Genomic DNA, 20,742 nt, shown 5'->3' on the forward strand with positions numbered 1-20,742 from the left:
TAGGCGGTTTTTCTTTTTCTTAAGGAGGACCTGCTGCAATAGAAACTCTGCTTGAAGTTCCAAAGAAGAACGATTTACATTAACAGTGTTCATTATTAAACTGTTATATGAAAAATGTGTAAATGACTAAAAATAAGCCTTCTTACTGTTACAAATTGACTACAGAGTTTCAATTTAATTTATTCATTTTATATTATTTATACAGCGCCAAATCACAACAACAGTTGCCTCAAGGGACTTTATACTGCAAGTTAGTAATACAAAGAAAACTCGACCAATCAACCTTTGATGAGAGCAGAAAGGAAAAACTATTTTTAGCAGAAAGAAACCAGTCCCAGTATCAGGGATGGGGCAAAGGCACGCTATGGAAGAGAGCCACAGATTAAGAAGAAACACTCAGTGCATCGTGGGAAGATTTGTGCGAATAGCCGCTTCATTGAGTTGTGTTGCTAGATGCTGCCCTCTAGTGGGTGTTGTGAGCCCTTAGAGGGAAGTTGAGGTGAAAATAACAAACAGCTTTCACTGTAGTTATGAGAGTGACTTTAGAGCTCCAGGTTCTTATCAGCCGACCGCAGGCAGAAAGTCAACGTCTGTCTGCAATTCTACTGAAGCCAGAGTCTTCGCTTTAGGCCTCAGATATGACATGAAAATCAGCTCTCGTAGCACGTGTCGACATCACGGAGTATTTATCTGACAGCAGGCCCCTATCTCTAAGTAGACGATCTGTCACATGAATGTCACATTATTCTGAGAAGAGCCGATTCAGAAAAGGAGAGCAGTGTGATTAAAAGCTTTTATTTATGTACAATAAGAAATTTCTGGCTCCCTGTCATGTGGAATGGCAGCGAACATATTTACACATATTTACATGTCAGGGTTTTAAAAACAATAAATCCTGTTATAATTTTAATCTGACTTCAGAGCGAAACGCCAAAGCTTTTAACTGCAGTCTGTGGAAAGTTTGTTAGCAGGACGTTTAATTATAAACTTGTAAAACTCACTTTTCTTAATATAAGAAACACACAAACAAATGTACAAGAGGACGTTAGTGTGCAACACACATACAGTCCGCATGGAAGGCAACATTTCATGTTATGACTCTGTGGATGTGCCATTTTCAACATAAACAGGATTTTAAAGTACAGAACAAGAGAGCAGAAGAAAGAACATCTAAAACTCATTAAAATGATGCGTTTAATCATTTTGAATATATGTAAGGTACATCCAGTTCATAAATTAAACCTACAACTAAGAGGTAACAGAATATGTTGACCCTCTGCTTGTGTTGAAAATGTCAAACTCATCTTTTCACATTGACTTGGTCAATTGAGCTTATCTCTCTGAGATAAAGTGCAGCACATAAAGGCCAGATAAACACTTCTACATGTGGAGGTTACAAAGTGAAATAGCTAAGTTATACATGAGATCTGTTTAAAAATCTTTTAGCTGATCGTATTCAGTATGAAACATTATGCGCTGATGACTACACTATGTCAGTTTTACTCCTCATCACCGGACTTCCTTTCTTTTCCCTACAGATCACCAATCACATGCTAACAGTGCACTACTGTGTATTAACACAATATTACTGTGCACATCACCTCCATACTGACCGTCTTTTTCACAGAAGTTCAGACTTGCCCCAAAAACAAACCTCGGAGGAACACACAGAGTTCTTTGGTAAATATGCAGCAAAGAAAAATTCAACTTCAGTAAAATTCTGACATCAACATGTCATTCAACTATTATACTACACATAACAAGAAGATACTTTTTGATTTGACCAATAATTGCAATCCACCTGAAACTGATCCAATTTATAAAACTATAAAAATAGCTCCACACAATCACTCTGCAGCACCAACACTAAAATCTTTAATCTCTGAATAACTCAAGCAGCATTGCGTAACATCGCTGGCCACCGGTGTGATAAAACTGTCTGTGTGACTGAGCTAAAGGTTTGATCAGATGACTTACACTGTCACCAGTCTCTCGTTTCAGAGACGCTGGGCTCTATTTGCTTTGTGCTCATTTTTCCAAGTAACTCAGTGTGACTCCTTTAATTAGTAAAATGTGTCCTAAAGACCCCTGAAGAACCGCAGAGAGAGTTCATAGGTCAGGAACATGGTGGAGCTCATTGGGAAGCCTCGGATGGCGTTCACTGATGCTCCCCTGAAGAACACCTGAACATTAAAAAAAAAAAAAGAGAAAGTTGGAATTAAATATGTTAAACTGTCTACACACATCTGTTATCATTCCAGATCTTTGGTGCCGCGCTGACAGGAAACATGAGTGAAGGTGAACACAGCCCACAGACCGCAGTGATTTTTCTTTGGGGACGCTGGCCTGTAGTAACCCAACTCACTGACCTCTGTTCACATCAACAGTCCAGTTTACTTTCTCAGAACCTGACCCCTCCTGATTTCTGGACACTGCGATAGCTTGTCTACAGTTTACAACCTTTGACATTATGAACAGCACGAATCAGACACACAGATGCAACATTTGCTCGTCTCAGGCCAGGACACCAGCCGTGTGACAAATGCTGACCTGACATAACCCCACATAAGGTTCTGCAGCATGTGGCCCGTTTTATTTTATAAGAGGATATTTTTTTACAATGAGGAGTTTCACTTTTTCATCCTGTACAGGTCTTAGCAAAATTATTAGACCACCACCCAAAGTAAGGTTTGTTGCCACAGCTGCCCAAAACTAACAATACTGATAATTACTGCAATTATCAGCAGTATGAACGGCCTCTTTCATGGAAATATTTTTAATCCTAAAATATAATTCTTGTTGTTGTCCATGTTAGGGTCTAGAAATCTCTGGAGGTGCAGAATGAGTGGGAACACCAAAGGGCAACTTTCAGCAGCATCTCTGACATCACTTTTGGTGTTGGCGGTGACAAAGGCAGGTGTAACAGGCCTTTTAAGCCTCGCTGGGGAAGAGGTTTCATGCCAAGTATCTGAAGAGAATTCTTTCCTTGTAATTTAAATATTTTCAGCAGAAACATTTGAGGAACCAAAAAGTGAACTTCAAACTTCACACATGTGAGAGCATTCAGTCTGCTTATTGGACAGATGTCTGTAGCAGCTATATGGCCCATTGATGCCCAGGGAGTGTCATGACTTACCCATGTGGAGGCGTGTCATTGAGGCTCAGTTTGGTAAGATGTTTGTAAAATTTCTTTTTTCTTTAAAATAGATATTGATACGATTTCAGGGACAACGTGTTGACCCAAGCACACACAACATTCGTTCAGGAAGCCCTGAGATCGGTACTACAGTGTCTCTGATGGACAAACTTTGTGCATCTTGGTTGATTTCTTCAGGCAGAAGCTTCAGTGTTCAAGCTGCGGTAACTTGTGTGCTCTGCTGGATCCTCAGATACAAAGCTCACATGGACACAGCTAAGTGTCCAAACACAGCGGGTAGCTGAGTTTGCATTGTGTTTTTGCTGTTTGTGTGGAGCCAGATTGAGGTGCTTAAAAACAGTGTTCTTATAGTTTTGGCTGGTTGAAGTCATTACTCACCTGTACTCCCTCTGTCTTGTAGCTGTGGATGATGCAGTGTAAAACTCCCTTGTACTTCCTCTGCAGCTGAGCATCAGCCTGCATTCGACTCTTTACCACGTCGGTTGGTGTGGCTGTGACCCAGGAAATGGACCCTGAGAAAGAGGAGAGAGCTCTGAACTTCCTGCTGATGTCATGGTGCAAGGACTCTAAACCAGGTGGAAGTCACATATGGAACCAGACAAGGACTAGAGCAAACACATAACAAAATCTCAGACTGTGAAAGTCTCCTCTGATACTGAGATTTTGTCATTTTATTGTGTAGGTCCAAAGATCACAGTTCAGCTCCTGGAACCTTTTACTTTTGCCAAAAAGAGGATCTTTAACTTCCTAAGACCCGAACTCTTCCCCAGCATGCATTTTTAATTGCCCTTTGATATTGGGCATATTGGGGCCCGATGAATGCAAAAACAAAAAAATTAGCAGATTTTTTTACCTTATTTTTGTTTTTAAGAAAAATAAGAGCCACATATGAGGATATTTGTTTAAAATTTTGATAGAACAGTAGCAGTATAATGTCCCCGTAAGTGGATATCAGGCCCATGTAGAGCAAAATTGAGTATTTTGGTCAAAATAACCCAAAATGTGATGTCCACATATGTGGACGCCAAGTCCTAGGAGGTTAAATGAGGGTTACAGGGCTCAGCACAAACTTCACATGCTGCGTTCAGGCGCTCCTTATAACATCTGTAATAGATTCACTCACACAGCCAGCAGTAAAGAAGAAATGACTTGACATCAGCTGATACACGAGTTTAAGGGTCATTTAGACTTTAAGACGTACAGAACATAATTAAAACATTTACTGTAACTCATTGTTGAAGGTTTGGAGGAAAAATCATCAGGATATTGTCCGAGTTTTAGTTCAACTACGACGGATTCAGGCCTAATGGGAGGCTAAACATGGCAGCATTTCAGATTTATGCCGTCCAGCTGACCGAAGCTCTCACACTACATTTTTCACTCAGTCAGATGTTCACAGCTGGCTGGTCTGCATGTGGAGCCTGCTTTAACCTCTGAGACCAAACAACCCTGAAACTCCAGCCTCTGACTCCATGCATCCGTTTGCACCAGCCAGAACTTGATTGGCCTCAGATGTGTTTGCTCATATTGATTTCTTGCTATTGCAGTTCTGTGGAACCTACGAATGAACAAAGATAAGGTCACATGTACAGTCTTCGCCAGGTTAATAACAGCCCACGGACGTCATTCAGAGGCCGGTCAGACAAACAGAAACCACCCACAGCTCAGTCTGACCTGCTCGGATCAATACTGGTGTTTATGTACAGAGCAGAAGGTCTGGGACACAGCAGGACAATGATGTGTGTCAGCAGAGGAAAGTAAAGGAAAAATAAAGGTACTGAAAAAACAAAGTTACCTTTAGGTCTGGATTTTATCCCCAAACCCTCTGAACCGAATAATAACAGTGACCTATTTACAGCCAAACTGTCGGAGGCAATGATTCTCCACATTTGAGGCCGTTCCAGTTCATACCTTGTTAACAGTGTGTGAACATTACAGCTTGAACCAAGTTTAAAAAGGACTTCATCACATTTTAGCCTCAGTGTCATGAATTGTTAAAATAAGACGCAACTGAAGAGCTGCGACGTTTCATCAATAACTGAATCAGAGGAGCGAGGGCAAAGATAATGTGCAACTTTAGTTTTTTTGGTCATTGAATAGATGCTACAGTGATTTAATTATGTAAAAGTATTGATCAATAAGTATCAATAATAGCACTGATCTGACCCCAAACTAAAAATATCTCAGACTTTATGTGTTTTCTGTCATTTTATATAAGAAAAGAAAACGGTGTCAGCTGTTGTTCTACAGTACAGTTTCATCCGAGTCTATCAGTTCATAAAGCTGAAGAAAAAAAACCAAAAAAAAAAAACAACAACTGTCAAGAATCGGCTTCTACAACGCTGATAGGATAGAAGGGAAAAAAAACAAAAGTAACATACTCAACGATTTATCACTTAATGGAATTACTGGTTTGTCCGTGCTCTAGTCCCATTTGACAAACCAAGAGTGATTTCTGACCATTGTTCAGAAGTTCTTGATTTCTTGCCAAATTCCTTGTAATTGGGGGTTACTGCTGGCTCTGGTTGTGCAACAGTTTGGTTTAATGCCGACTGGCATCAGCGGAGGAGTTTACTTATATCTTATTAATAATTAACTTTTATTATCTCTGTGAGGTTCTGCCAGTGTAACTGATACAAGTAGGGAAATATAAAGAGGTTTTAGCAAAAATACGAAAGAAGAAAACCTTAAGATCTATTCGCTTTTATTCTCAAATGTTCAGCTGACATCGACCCCCTCTGGTTCATTACTAACAGAAGGACAGCTCTGAAGAACAAGGTTATGTTAAGGTTAAGGCAGACACTTCAGAGTGTGTGAAGGTCTCAAAACATTTTCAAACGTGTTGGACTCTGAAATAAAACCTTAAATAAATAACAAAGGTTTTAATAGCAGGTTTAACTGTGCTCTGACTGTGCACCTAAGGCTCGTCTAATTCTTCTACCGCTGCAGCGCTGCCACATCACATCCAGTCCAGTCAGGCTCACATTGAAACTGCCACTTCAATCAGAAACACGCACTTCATTAACCTCCATGTTAGCACTGACTCAACACGCTGCTCTTCAGGACAGCGTTGCCACGCCCCTCGTTAAAGGGTCAGAACTGCTGCATTGACATCCCAGGTTAATGTTAGCTACTGTTTGTCCTAACAAAGTCATCAGCTTCCTCCCAAAGACCCAGAATCAGCACTTTGAGTACGGCCAGCTGTCTGTTCACTCCTTTTCTCCTTTGTTGTTAATTTGGTGCACAGTGACCCATCACCCAGCTCAGCGGTGAGTGGACGAGGAAAGAACTTCCACAAATGTTTTCCTGTACATCTGACTCACAGGTCTGTGGCAACAGGCATAAATTTAACTGACGTCTAAAGTCACCAATAACTCAAACAACGCTAATGACACTGAAAATATCATAGGAAACTTTGTTTTGGTGACATTTACCTGCCAGTCCTCCTGCCAGCCAGATGGAACATGGATGTGGGCTCGAAGTGTTGTCCGGCCTCAGCAGGTCGCAGAAGATGGCGTAAGGGATGAAGTAGAGCGTGTATCCAGGTACGTCCCTCAGGATCATGGCTCCGGCTCCTCTGTACAGGCCCTGGAGGCCCTCGGTCTGCAGGATGCTGCTGATGCAGTGGATGGGCCCTCGGTACAGCTGCTGCTGGCTGGGAATGCTGACGGAGCGCAGACGGATGTTGGTGCCATTCGACATGTTGCCCGCAAGGTGGAGGTTCTCTGTTTAAAAAACAAAAGTATATGAGAGTGAAGTCAGTGAGCAGGTTAGTTAGGGATCTGCTTCATCCAGTTTGTTCTCCTCTCCGTGTCCTCGTCTCTGGGAACTTTAAGCAAAGGTGTTTCAACTTCAGGGGATTTTCAGTCTCAGCAGAACGTTTTTCAAACTTTTTTGTTTCTTTCTCACAGTCCAAAAATGTTGGTGTCTGAAACACAGGAAGGTGCTCGAGTCTTTCCATATCACGTGGAAAAGAACCAACCGACAAACGCAATACCATTAATATGTAGCAGTCCTTTTACATTAGAGTGAAATGACTTTCTGTTTTAGTGACGGTGATCATACCAAGTATCGGGCTTAGTAAGTCAGTCATGCTAATCGCAGTATGGAATGCTGAGTTTACAGTGAAATGGTTTCCTGATCCTGGCTGAACTCACTGACACTTTGCTCCATCATAAAAGAGTCGGCTCTATTCAAAGTCAAGTCCAAAGTATCACTGAGGAAGATAATGAAAGAAATGTGACTAATCCCAGTGACCGGTGGAAGATGTATGAGCCTGCCAAACACTGTAAACATGTAGAAAGCTATAAATGTCTGACTGGAATCCCTCTGTGCTCGGCTTTATTATTTTATTGTTTAACAGAAAGACGCAGGCCAGAAATCACAAGACCAAGAAACAATATAACGACAGACTTTGTATTCATGCAAGAATGGGTTCCTAACTGTGGAGAAAATTGACATTTAGTCCTTAAATCCATCATTCAAAGGTCCTAAAAATGCTACAAACACAGAAAAATTCGATTTTGTTAGAAAAGAAAAATCTTTGTACACAATATGACAGCACACTTAAAGACCAGGACCCTCTACCAGCACTGCATCGGTGCATATGAGGGATAAAGGGTTAATAAGTAGAACTGAAGGGAAACTGTGTTCTTCTAATGGCTCAGCTCCTCAGATCTCTTTTAGATGAACAGTTACCTCTCTGGCAGCTGTTTATGGCCACTTTCATATTAAACGTTCTTTATTAATATTTACCATATGCTGTCAAACATCCTGATACACTTATAGATGCTGTAATGTTATTCTGTGTATCAGTGAATATCAGCATGTAGTTATAGAAAAGATGACACGAGCAGAAATGTTTTCTGAAGCATGTTTTGATGTCTGTGTCATCAGGACATATTCATATTGAGTTCTGAGGCTATGTTACCGTGACACTCAGTCTAGATAGGTCTTGCTCGATTTAGATAATAAATAAAAAAGTAAACTATTTAAAAAAAAAAAAAAAAAGTACTCCTACTGGCAACAATTCTGCAACCAGCTGGTGAAGTGTAACTATCAAAGACAGCAGCTCGGCGAGAACTTTGTATCCCCAAAAGCTCATGGTGTAATAAGAAGGAAACATTGCAGAACAGAAGCTGGAGCTGTGTCAGCATTTCATGTATTAATGTCATCTGATGAACGCCACATGGCAGTTTGTGGCTGGCCTGTAATTAACGAGCAGAAAGGGCACAGCTTAACTCTCTTTGATGCGATCCTTAGTCAACTTGTTCTTTTTGAAATTTTAGAAAAGAACGAGGATTAAAAACAAAGCCATTATTTGAGCTTCCTCTGACAGAGGTGTATTTGGGACAAAGTTGTTACTATGCTGACAAGGCTGCTTTTTATCTGGGCGTGTGCTGTCTATGTGCCAAAATCTTAGAGAAGTTAAAAAGAGCAACTTTTTTTTCAAGGCTAAGATACAAAAACAGAAGGTTTTTGTATCAAAACCTGAAAAAAGTGATCCCCACGTTACCTGCTAGAACCATCTGCGTTTGCATTTGGAGTCTGATCTTAACCAAATCCACTGGAGCTCCCAGGCTCACGGACATCAGTCCGGTCAGCATGCTGGCCATGGTCAGGTCCAACATGCTGCAGGGATGCTGCCCGTCACCATAGCGATAATTGCTTATGAATCTTTGAGTGTTACTGAAGAAGCCAAACACGGCCGAGTTGTAGACCGTGATGCTGGCCAGGGGGAAAGACATGCCCTTAAAGAATCCTGTGACCTGAAAAAGAGTCGAGAGGGAAGCAAGAAGGTCAGCACAACATGTGAAAAAAACATACATATGCACGGGTAAAAGCAGGAAAAGTGTGGAGGGAACAGTAAAGAACTGTAAGTGAGGCGTTTACACTGATGACATGCACAGAATTAAATACAGGGTGCAGCTGCTGCCAAATAGTATGGAAACCTTTCCTCGGGCCAACCTGAGGAGGCGGTTACAGTCTGGGGAGACATATGCTGGGAATAAAACATAGCTGAATAAATCATGTGACCTCTGAGAGCAGCAGGCCTGTGATTTGTAACGGACACACCGAAAACTTCTTATCATATGACACCCCAAAGAGATAAAACCGATAGATGCAGCTTAAATTCAACCTTTTGCACATATTTAGCCTCACCTAAATGGATTATTTTTCTGTAAAATAAGCTGCTATTATCACTCAGCTAGTTTAAGCTTTTCATGGTGGTGGTAAACAAAAGGTCCAGCTTAAAGCATCCAGCTGGGAAACTGGGTCACAGGAGAAATAAAGCGACTGGGAGCTGTGGAAACAACTTAAAGCGACAGAATGACTGTGGATGTTTGCATATTGTGCAGTGCTGGCTCTGAGCTGAACGTGGTTTTAGGTCCAATCTATAATGAAATGATTAACTCGATCTTAGGCTCTGAAGGACCACATTTTGTGTCCAGATCCTATAAATCTGTCCTAACCCTGGCTCTGAGGGACTCTGATGTACTGACTGGAGTTGTGTGGAAAAACACTGGGACAGATACAATATATCCAAGTTTCTGATTGCTGCCCAGCATTTGTACTGCCATAGCTTCAGCCAAGTTAAAACACACAACAGAGCCAACAAAGCATTTGGTTAAATATACTGCAGGGTGAATGAAAAGCATATTTTCAAAGCATGTCAGATAACTTATTACCGTTTATACTGTTTGGAGCGATGCAGAAATGGAGGAAAGAGAAGAAGTTTGAATGTTTACCGTTTCCTTCCTGTAGATGGTGAGGATGCAGTGCAGAGTGTTTTTGTAGCCATTCCCTGCCTGGAGCCGAGTCTGAAACAGTGCCACTGACTTTATTCAAACAAGTAATTTCCATATGAAGAATAAATAAAGTTGATTTGGGGGGTTTTTTCCCCCCGAATGTGAAATATAGGTTTTCAGATTTCTTATTTTGGAGTTTGTTGGACAAAAATATTCAGGCTTTTCACCTTGGAGTCATTGCACACATCTCTGACTAAAGACAGTTCATAACACTCACACTGGTTTTGAGCACATTCAGATCATTTCTGATAAATGCTTCCTTCCTTAGCTGCTACACATACTAAATTATTTTTGGCAAAAGACATATGTGACATCAAAACATCAATTCAATTATAATTATAGGGAAGAAACTGACTCTGTGTGTCATACAAACACAGATCCTGATTTGTAGGATGGATAAGGACATAAATAAAAAAAAAGTGGCCCAAAGGAATGTGCAACAGAGTGTATATGACTTGATGAGCTGCAGGCTTGATCATTTTTATAACAGCTATAACACAAAAGTGGAGGAATGCTGTAGTAAAATGATTCCAGAGGTCTGACATACCTTTACTGTATCCAGCGGATGGCCAACAACCACACTGGAAGCTCCTGCAGCCAAAACAGAAAGAAAAGAGGAATGAAGCACAAAATGCCAGAGAGATAAAAACAGAGACAACTTTCCACAAAAATCTCAAGAGTTTTACTCATAACCAACATGCTGAAAGGCAACGTGTCTCAGCCAAAAACTAAAGCGTCTTAAACTGTTTTTACTGCAGGACATCAGACCTGCATGTTTGCAGTCAGGGCTTAAAGTTTACTTCAAATGAGCAGCCATCACAGGGGGGAACGTGAGCTACTGTGTGTGTGCATGAGTGGGTATCAAACACACACAACATACATGCCACAGGATCTCGCTCAGTTGTTGCCCAGATAAGAACCAGGAGTGCATGGTCATCAGGACATGAATATTGTATCAATGCAAGGACACCAAATATCAAATAAAAAAAAAACAAGAGGGTTTGCTGCACGCACCGCCATCAGGAAGCAGAGCAAACGTAACATTACATCAAAACCATCCACACACAGCTTGATGAAGGTACCTCATGATTATTCCACCTTCTGTGACCAACTGGAGTGTGGAGACTAAATAATTACCCACAGCTTGAAGGTGTTGCACACTGAGCAAGACTTAGATCACATGGTGACGGCACAGGTGGGCCGATAGAAGCAAACCTTTCTGCAAACAGTCACAGTCTGACTGGATTTTTAAAGGTTTTTAAATAACTTCTGTCTAATTTATGAATGCAAACAGACTGACAGCATGCTGCCACCAATCTGAAAGATTCTTTATCATCGAGCACAACTTCAGGGGACTAGACTCAACTGGCTGCCAGCTGCTGGTATTCTGGTTATACTGCTATAGAACTGGAAGGTTGGTCGACATATTGCAAATATTAAAAATCACAGTGATTTCATATTAGTGCTTTGTTAGCAGTGTAACCCAGCAAAATTTATATATATATATTTTTTAAAAACGTCAGTTCACCTTTGCTGTGAAGGCAGTGAAACACAAAGTGAAGCTGCAAATAAGGCCGGACATGTTTCTTAACATTTTATAACATTCAGGGAAATCTGTGAGATATTCTTTAAGGTCTATTTCTAGCTTTCTATTCTTCTTCTTTTTTCTTTTTTTTTTAAATTTAAAGTTAACTGCATTTTGCAAAGCAGCCAAAAAACGTGAAATCTTGGTGATGACAGAAAAATGCAACGCGCCCCTGGACACTGTAGTTTAAAATCAGATTAGAAGTCCTGCACTTGAACCAAACTTGTGGGGTTTTTCTGAGTTCATCATCGGCCTCCAAAAAGCTTTTATTGATAGGATCACTGCTATTGCTTCAGCTGAACATTTGGAGAAAAGAAGTAGGTCTACATAGATTTCCGGCATCAGCTCGTTGTGTAATCTTTTCTTTGTGACTGCAAAAGCTCCACGGCTGTGACTCTGACATCATAATAATGCAATGTCCAACTGGCAGCATGGCTTCACATTGCAAAATAAAGCTTATCAAAATTAATTAATAAGCCCAGAGACTGTCTTAGCTTTTCAGCTGGAGCTAGTTCCCATCCAAACCAGACTTGCTGAATATTAACAATGTCAGGGTTTTTCTGTGTTTTGTATTACAGCTGGGATTTAGAATATCACTATATGACAGCTTAAACATAATGTGTTTTTGCAGGGCTTTGTGCTTTTTTGTTTTACATCTTTTTATAATTTCAGTTTCATAGAATAATTAAAATAAAGCCCCTAGCGGCTAGCCCTGACACAGCACGCATTAAGCTTGGAAAAGGCGAATTTTTGTCCTTAGAATAAAAACGTGCGCAGACTGAATCCTGTAGACTGACCGAGGGGAGAGAGCATTCAGCGAGCAGCTTTCCGAGTAAACGGAGGCGGTGAGCCTGCGTTGCAGTGACACTGTGGGAACATGAGGGGTTCGGGTGGGGGTGGGAGTCTGCGCAGAGCCTCCACTGTTTATCTGGATGAGGATGCACGCGGAGCTCATGACGTTTTTTCCCCTGATAAACGTGTTTTTACAGTACAACAACGGAGGATTGTGCGTATCTGTGGAGCTCTGTGTGAAGCTCACTGGACCCAAACAAACGCGCTGTTGAGCCTCCCTTCACCTCCCACCCATGCCATCTTCAGTTCGCCCCCACACACCCCACAAAGATCCACTGAAAACACGCATTGACGGAGTGTCTGACTGAGGAACTCACCTGCAATCCATCCTGCGATGAAATCATCCACGCGGAAACTTTTGGAGGTTTGCATCTTCCACTCGGAGCTGCTCTGCGCGCCCCACGCCAGTAATCTCACAGTCTGCGCGCTCTCCACGGGACAGAACACTTACTGCTGCCGGTTGCTCCCGCTGATCACGTATCGGCCCAAACTTTTTTCACAAGAAGGCAAAAAAACGGCTTATAGAAGGTAACTCCGGGAGTTGTCACTAGCAACCAATCAGAGCAAAGCCTGAATCTGTGAGGCCGTTCTGCTGGCCAATCAGGAGTGAGCTATCCAAAGCTATGCGGCCTATAGAGAGGCCGGGATGGAAATGAGCCATGAGGAAAGCTGAGCAGAAAAACAGATACTGCTGCACATTTTGACCTTTCTCCTACTTCACTTCAGCCTGCCCAATAAGAGTAAAACTCTTAAAGACCGACAAGAAAAAGTAACTTCCTGTATGTGCTGTAAAATGATCATCATGGATGTAATTAAAGCAGCTTGTGCTTATATTGATCTTCTATACACTTCATATATATGAATGGTGGAGTGTGATCAGTGACACAGCTGTGAAACAGAGCTGCACTCAAACAGACTGAGCTGGATAAAAATTGTCTGCTGAAGGGAAAAGTTAAAAAAAAAAAACAATAATAAAGAGAACATCACAGAAGGTGTTTGATGAAGATCTGATTTCTTTAAAAACAAGAAGGGTTACAACAGGGGTGGGGAATTCCAGGTTCAACACACCTGAATCAAATAATTAGTTCATTACAAGACCTTTGGAGAACTTTAAGACATGTTGAGGAGGTAATTTGGCCATTTAAATGAGCGGTGCTGGATCAAGGACACATCTAAAACCTGCAGGACACCGGCCATTTGAGGCATGGAGTTTCCCCACCCCTGGGTTACAAATTGAAGACTGCAGTTACACAAACTGCTTATAAATATGATTTCAGTTTTATTTTTGTGGCATCAACAACAGTCACCTCGATGAACTTTATACTATAAGGTAAGGATCCTCAAATCATATAACAATACATTGACCTCAAGACGTCACATGATACGGTGGGGCTAGGTTTCACAGCAGGCTCATCCTTGGCTGATTGTGACCAGTGCTGGGGAGTAACGGAATACATGTACCGCTGTTACGTATTTAAAATACAAAATATGAATAACTGTATTCCGTTACAGTTACCATTTAAAAAGGTGGTATTCAGAACACAGTTACCTGTTTGTCCTATGTTAGGCTGTGCCTAACATAGGACAAACAGGTAATTCCACGCCAGTGGAAACCTAAACAAAACGCGCATTAAGAGGGTCTAATGCCTGGGTCTCAATCTCGCGGCCCATGTCACCTCTATTTGTAGCCCACAAAATGACATGAAGAAATATAAAAAAAAATATTCACAAAAATAATTTAATAAGAAGGTAATAGGCAGAGTGTTACAGGCATAGCCCTAAAGAATGTAGCCTCATAGGCAGTGTAGTCCGTGCTGCATGGAGAATGGACTGCCGTACCCGTTATGTGTCTGTGAGTGCAAGGAGAGAGAAAAAGGACAGTGGAAAAGTACGAGTTGTCACCGGGCCTGACGCGCCCAGTTGTATGTAAGCTATAAAGACTCGATGGACTGTACAGTTTGTTCGTGTTTTCCTCCGAAACAATAAGTTCCGTTGCAGCAGCCTTTCAACGCCTCTCTCTGTCTCTCGCTAGCAAATTTGACCCAGACAACAAAGTAAAGCTAGTTTTCAGCTACAACCCGACGTATTAGCTAGAGGTCACTTTACGGTTTTACGCCTTTACGGTTTGGAGCAGTGGACCTGTTTTATATACGCGCGGAATAGTTTTCTATACGAGATCGCTGCAAAAGTGCAGCCTCCACCCTACTGTTGCTCATTTTATATTAAAATTTAAAACTCTAGTTGGCATTGGTATGCCAGTAATAGTAATAAATCACACAGCAATAGTACATTCATGTAGTTGTAAAAAGCATGATAATATATTAAGTAATCCAAAGTATTCACAATACGTTACTCTCACTTAGTAACGCAACGGAATGCCTTGCAAAAATACATTTTGGGGCATGTATTCTGTAATCTGTAGTGGAATAAATTTTAAAAGTAACCTTCCCAACACTAATTGTGACCTACACCCGTTTTCACACCTTGGCTTGTGTGATTAAGTAAAGGATCAACAGGGGGTTCATGACCCCCTTGGGGGACACTACGACTTAAATCTGGGACTCTCCACCATTTGACCTTAGAACTGAAGAAGCTTCTCTGATGAGAGGTGAAACGTCTTCAAGCAACTTAAAGAAGTCCAGACGCTTTTCTTTCCAAGCTCTTTAGAGAACAACACAGAGCTATTCAAAAGGTGCAATGCTGAATGCACAACGTATTAAAAAAACGGACTTATATCGCATAGGCCACAAAACATCTCAGTTCAGATAAAAGTGAAAATGTATTCGGCCCTGAAAATCTTAGAAATATGGTATCTAACCAGATGCTTAATCCAGATGATAGCTTGACCTCCAGCAACACTGTGAGGAACCTCAGAGTCCTTTCTGAGCAGGATATGTCCTTCAATGCACATATTAAACAAATATGTAGGACTGCTTTCTTCTATTTGTGCGATATCTCTGAAATGAGAAACATCCTGTGTCATAGTGATGCTGAAAAACTAGTTCATGCATTTATTACTACTTTACAGTATTCCAGCGTTTACATGATAATGGCCATCTCTGAATTGAGGAGAAGGGAAATCTGTCACAAACTTACAATGCTGTGATTATAGCCAGCTCTCTGGGAATGTTATTCATGGTTGCTAATCAATGGTCACAACAATTTGCATATTAATGACCATGAAACTTGACCTTTAGTCATGGTGCTGGTGTCAGCCGTTATGCAGAAGCATTGTTTATAAGGTTGGGGAAACCTGCAGTCAGCTGAGACTGATGAAGTCACTCAGATGTTTCTTCCACTGAAAATCCAACATCCAGATGAGCAGAAACAACTTCCTGTGTATTGTAACTCACTGTTATAAGGTCGCTCCCATGTTATCTCTCATATTAGCTTCTTTTCATTGGTTCCTTGCTACATTCAGAACTGAATTCAAAATCCTTCTCCTATAATTCAGAATCCTGAATTATCCTAACAGAGCTCTTCACTCTCGCACTGCAGGCTTACTTGTTGTTCCCAGAGTATTTAAAAGTAGAACGGGAGGCAGAGCCTTCAGTTTTCAGGCCCCTCTTCTGTGGAACCAGCTTCCAGTTTGGATTCAGGAGACATAAACTATCTCTACTTTTAAGAATAGGCTTCAAACTTTCCTTTTTGATAGTTAGGGCTGGATTATGTGAACTCAAACCACCTCTATGTTAAGCAGGTTCAGGCTGCTGGGTGATCTCCTTTGGCTGCTCTTCTCTGTATCACTCCTACTGGAGATATATGGCAAAACTGCACGGCATTATTGTTGTGTCCTCTGTCTCCTGTATCTTTCTGCCCTTCAGCTGCATGGAAAAGGAAACTTTTCGTCCGTTGTCTTGTAAAAGGTCTTTTTAAGTTAACTGAAGTTAATTATTAGTTCCCCGGGCTTTTGTCCTTTGCTTTTGACCTTCCTTGTAATTATTAAGAAGGAAACAGGGTGGCAGCTCGGAATCATCTCCACTTTTCAGCTCACTGCTTTGGTGAAAAACAACATTTCAGGCACCAGATGTGAGTTACTGGGACAAAAGTGGAGCTTTGTTTCTATTTTATAACAGAGGCTGATATCAACGTTGTATCGATCCTTCTTATTTTGTCAAAATCCTGCAATATTTTTCAACAACAGCTGGAAATAAACTCAGACAACAAAAAAGAGATGTTAGATATTAAATATTCATATGAAAACTTTGAACACAAAAACCAACAACAAAGTGCTACAAAAACACATCAACTTCAGTCTGTCACAAAAATGTAAATTACTGAGGAAACATTCTTGTGTATTATACAAGTGTAACAATGAGCACAGCATTCATACTCTGTCCTTTAATTTAAGGATCCAAATGAGAAGACATCTAAACTTTATGTGCTTAAACTCTGTGCTGTGCTGGGAGTGAACACACAAATATAATTTAGCCTCAAAGAAAAAAGATAAAACAGAAACCAGCTGAACGTAAACTGGATGTGAAGGGGTTAAATCATTTGTAAACACATGTACTTCCCCTGAAATCACATGACCTTATGTCTTTGTGGTGAACACTCCCCCCTTTCCTCCTGCACCTCCACATGTGCTCCACCCTGCGATAAGACGCTGATAACAGAGACACAGCGCTTTCGTACTTTATGGAAAATTACCAGAAAACACAAGTGAGTCAAGTTTGACCGACAAAGGTTTAAAAAAAACAACCAGCAAAGAGCAGCTCCTCTATTTCCCTCCTCCCCTTCAGCTTTCACTGAAATGCAAAAAACCATACATGAGCTCAGTGCTGATCCATTAATGTCCATCTGTAAAAATAAAGGGAACATCATTTAGAAAATATTCCTAAAGTTGAGAAACTCAAAACAACAAGGCAACCATTGATTCTGATATGTTGAAGTTACTGAGGCTTTTAATTTGACAGGATCTCAGATGTTTTTGGTACGATTCCAGGAGGGAACTTAAAGTGGATAATCAGGCTGGGTCAGGGACTACATCCACTGTGATATCAGGGCCAAATAAAATATACAGATCTACCTGCTTGGGAAATAATAAGGAACAAGGAAGCAGCCAAGAGGCCCGTTGACTTATCCAAAAAATAAATAAAGCAAAAACAAAACAGTGTGTTTGTTTCTCCTGTCACTCTTTTACTACTGATTGAGGCAAGCATTACATCATTTCACGTAAAAGTCAGTCTGAAAAGCCCAAACATTTATCTCCAGAGTTGTATTATTAGGACAGATTTTGATACAATGACAGTTTTGGTTTGTTAACTTAGAAAAGTGAGTAAAATGAAAGACACTGCCCCAAGTGAGGGGAGAGGAGGGCTGAGAGAGAGCGAAGTGGCTGATTCTTTTATCCCACCCTTACATATAGACACAAGCTCTGCGTGGTGTCTGAACGAATGAGATAGAAGATAGGAGTGTCAGAAAAGAGCTTCCTCAAAGGTGGGTGGGCTCAACCTCAGGGCCCCATTATGGTTCCTTGTAAACAGCAGACATCAACATTTCTCTCTGAGGCCGTGGGTACCTGCTCATGAATGATGGGTGTCACTGCTCAGACAAACATTCATATCAGCGCTGGTAGAGGAGAACTGTCCTCCAGGAAGTCACATCTCCCAGCTGTTGTAGCATCTCTCTTTGTAGAATCTGAGTCTGAACTTCTGCACTGATAGATCATTGAAGCAGCAGTAAAACAAGCTGGTTAGGAAGGTAGCAGGTGTACACCTGTTGGGTTATAAACTGGAGAGATGCATTATTGGCCGAAGTTACACCAAAGTGCAGTTCTCGGTTGTTTGTGAGGATGACAATAATGAGCCCTTCAGTTTTTCCTTCCCACTGTCGACAAAGTGCTTGCTCATAAGGGGTCATATGATTGTTGTTTTTCTCTGTATGTATTATTGTGGGGGCTACCTTACAATATAAAGCACCTTGAGGCAACTGTTGTTGTGATTTGGCGCTGTATAAATAACATTGTTTTTCATCCATCCATCCAATTCAATTGAATTCAATCTACAGGTTGGTTAGTATTGTAAACTTAGAGGGGTTTCCTTGCCATAAAGAATAAATGTACCCCACGTCTGATCTGTTTTGTCATGCTTTCATACACGGCTGTGTCATGTATGTTGTCATATCATATAATGAGCTTTCATTCAGTGTGAAACTTAGAAAAGCAGTAATACTAAACTGTGAAACAGAGGTGCACATTACATTTTTGAACAAAAACCTCTGGAGTTCCTGTGTATCCACGAGTACATGCTATTGGCCAGTGTGAGGTATTGTCTCATATATCTTAAATGAGTGACCGGTAAACTTTCATTGGCAGCAGAAACACAGAGTGAATTATTTGAACCATATTTCACAGGTTTGAATGAATGCCATCCAGGCCAGCTGTCACAGAAAGATGAAAACTTTTTTGGCTGTTTTGTTGAAGCTGCAGTTATTCCAGTATATTATCTGGACAAGTGGCTCAAAAACTTTCCATTGCCTGAGGGTAATGCTGTGCAGGGGAGGGTGAAGAAAAATATTAACCGCACAGTCTTAAAAATAGTTTTTTAATAAAAAATACTTCACGCGTTCATTGTGATGAAGAGAACAAAGTGCAATTCTCAGTGTGTCTACACAAAGTGATCACTTCATTTTTACATTTCTTCACTGTGAAAGTTGAGAAATTCTATGACTCACAAACAACTTTGTCACATTTACCAGAGGCTGACAGCAGTTTTAAAAGCTTTATTCACAGGAACTCGAAACTCAGTACTGCTGGGAATGGCAAAAGGAATTTATGCAGACATGTTTCTCTGAATACAGAAGCTCAGCGAGAGAAAACAGGTTTTAGACTTCACCACAATTATTCTCGAAACCTATTGTATGAATTCTTTTTTTGAAAAATAAAGGTTTTCTAAAGTAAAAGTGTCTCCCTCTATCAGAACATAGAAAAAAGGAGATGTACAGAACAAATTAAAGTGACATGCTATTTTCCAATTGAATACATTTTTGGAAGGAATCAAACTACAAATGACCAAATTACAAAACGTTAAATTCCTTCTGTATTAGCTGGACGGATAATATGGACCTGGTAAAGGTGGACTGGTCACCAGGAAGATGGTCAGACAGATAGAAAATATGGTGTGTGTGTGTGTGTGCATGTTTAGACATCTTTGTGAGGACAGAAAATTGGCATTCCTCTCTACTTATGGGGACCAAATGCCCGTCCCCACAAGTTTAAGGCATTTTTTTGAGGTTCAAAATGTGGTTTTAGTGTCAGGATTACACTTAGGTTATGGTTAGGTTTAGGCTGAGGGTTAGGCATTCATTTTTTATGGTTAGGGCTATGGAAAGTATTATGTCAATTAGATGTCCTCACTAAGATATGAAAATATGTGTGTGTGTGTGTGTGTGTTACACTAAAAACCGTGGATTGTGTCACAGCATCATGTGACTTCCAGAGATTATAATAGATGATCTAACCCACTGAATCTTTTTCTTATATCATAGTTCTTCCAATCAAATGTATGGCGCTCAACACTGCTGCATCCAGGTTAATCACATCAGCGTGAGCCGACCTGGTAACCGGTACAAACACTCTCTGATTTGGCTCAAAAACATTTACTTCCACAAAATCTGAACAGGAACAAAACCGCTGAAGTGTTTGAGTTATATAAGTGATAACTGGTCATTCTCTTAAATTTAGACTAAACAGTGACTGGCTCGATGAGCGAGGCGGTGACATGATAGTAAACGTCAGCAAGTCACGGCCTATATAATAGAAAAGAAAAATAAGTGTAAAATGTACCTGCCTCCTGCTGACACTAGAGGGCAGAATAACTTCATCTTTGAGTTTCAGGGGGCCAGTTAATTATCCTTCTGTTTTACCTCTTCAATGTCATTTTTTCAATTACGGATGACCTTTTCCGCCTCCCGTAGTAGCATTCTTGCGACAGAACATGTGATTCCAGAGGAATTCCTAAAGTGATCCAGTAAATAAAGTAATGGTAATACACATTATGACTCATGGAGTCCTGAAGAAGCAGCATGGGTTTAAAAGCACACTGCCTGTAAACTCATGTTGGTATAGAAATGTCCTTATTGGAAGAAATGTGAAGAAATTTATCCACGCTTACTGCATAGACATACATTGCCTAATAACGCTTAATAATTGACATTATTTCAAATAAAAGCAGTATTAAAATGCTTTTTGTTTTTGTTCCTTTCTCTATTTATGCAGAAGCTATAGCTTCATAACATGCACATACCTACAGTATAGAAGCTTGGTTCAGTTATTAAAACAACAAAAATGTGGTCAACAAGTCAAAACTTTGGGTTATTATCTCAAAATCTCAATTTAG

General features: G+C 40.6%; 1 protein-coding gene across 1 annotated transcript; it reads right to left on the reverse strand.

The window, feature by feature from the left end:
* Window positions 1-779: 779 nt before the first annotated feature.
* Window positions 780-13,157, reverse strand: slc25a48 (solute carrier family 25 member 48). Its single transcript, XM_026185045.1, has 7 exons — window positions 12,721-13,157; window positions 10,514-10,557; window positions 9,907-9,978; window positions 8,673-8,925; window positions 6,592-6,882; window positions 3,536-3,669; window positions 780-2,183 (listed from the first exon to the last, which is right to left on the reverse strand). Exons 1-7 carry the CDS (start codon window positions 12,773-12,775, stop codon window positions 2,079-2,081), a joined length of 954 nt encoding a protein of 317 aa, XP_026040830.1. The 5' UTR covers window positions 12,776-13,157; the 3' UTR covers window positions 780-2,078.
* Window positions 13,158-20,742: the final 7,585 nt, after the last annotated feature.

Source organism: Astatotilapia calliptera, chromosome 2 (genome assembly GCF_900246225.1).
Source record: "Astatotilapia calliptera chromosome 2, fAstCal1.2, whole genome shotgun sequence".
Taxonomy (NCBI): domain Eukaryota; kingdom Metazoa; phylum Chordata; class Actinopteri; order Cichliformes; family Cichlidae; genus Astatotilapia; species Astatotilapia calliptera.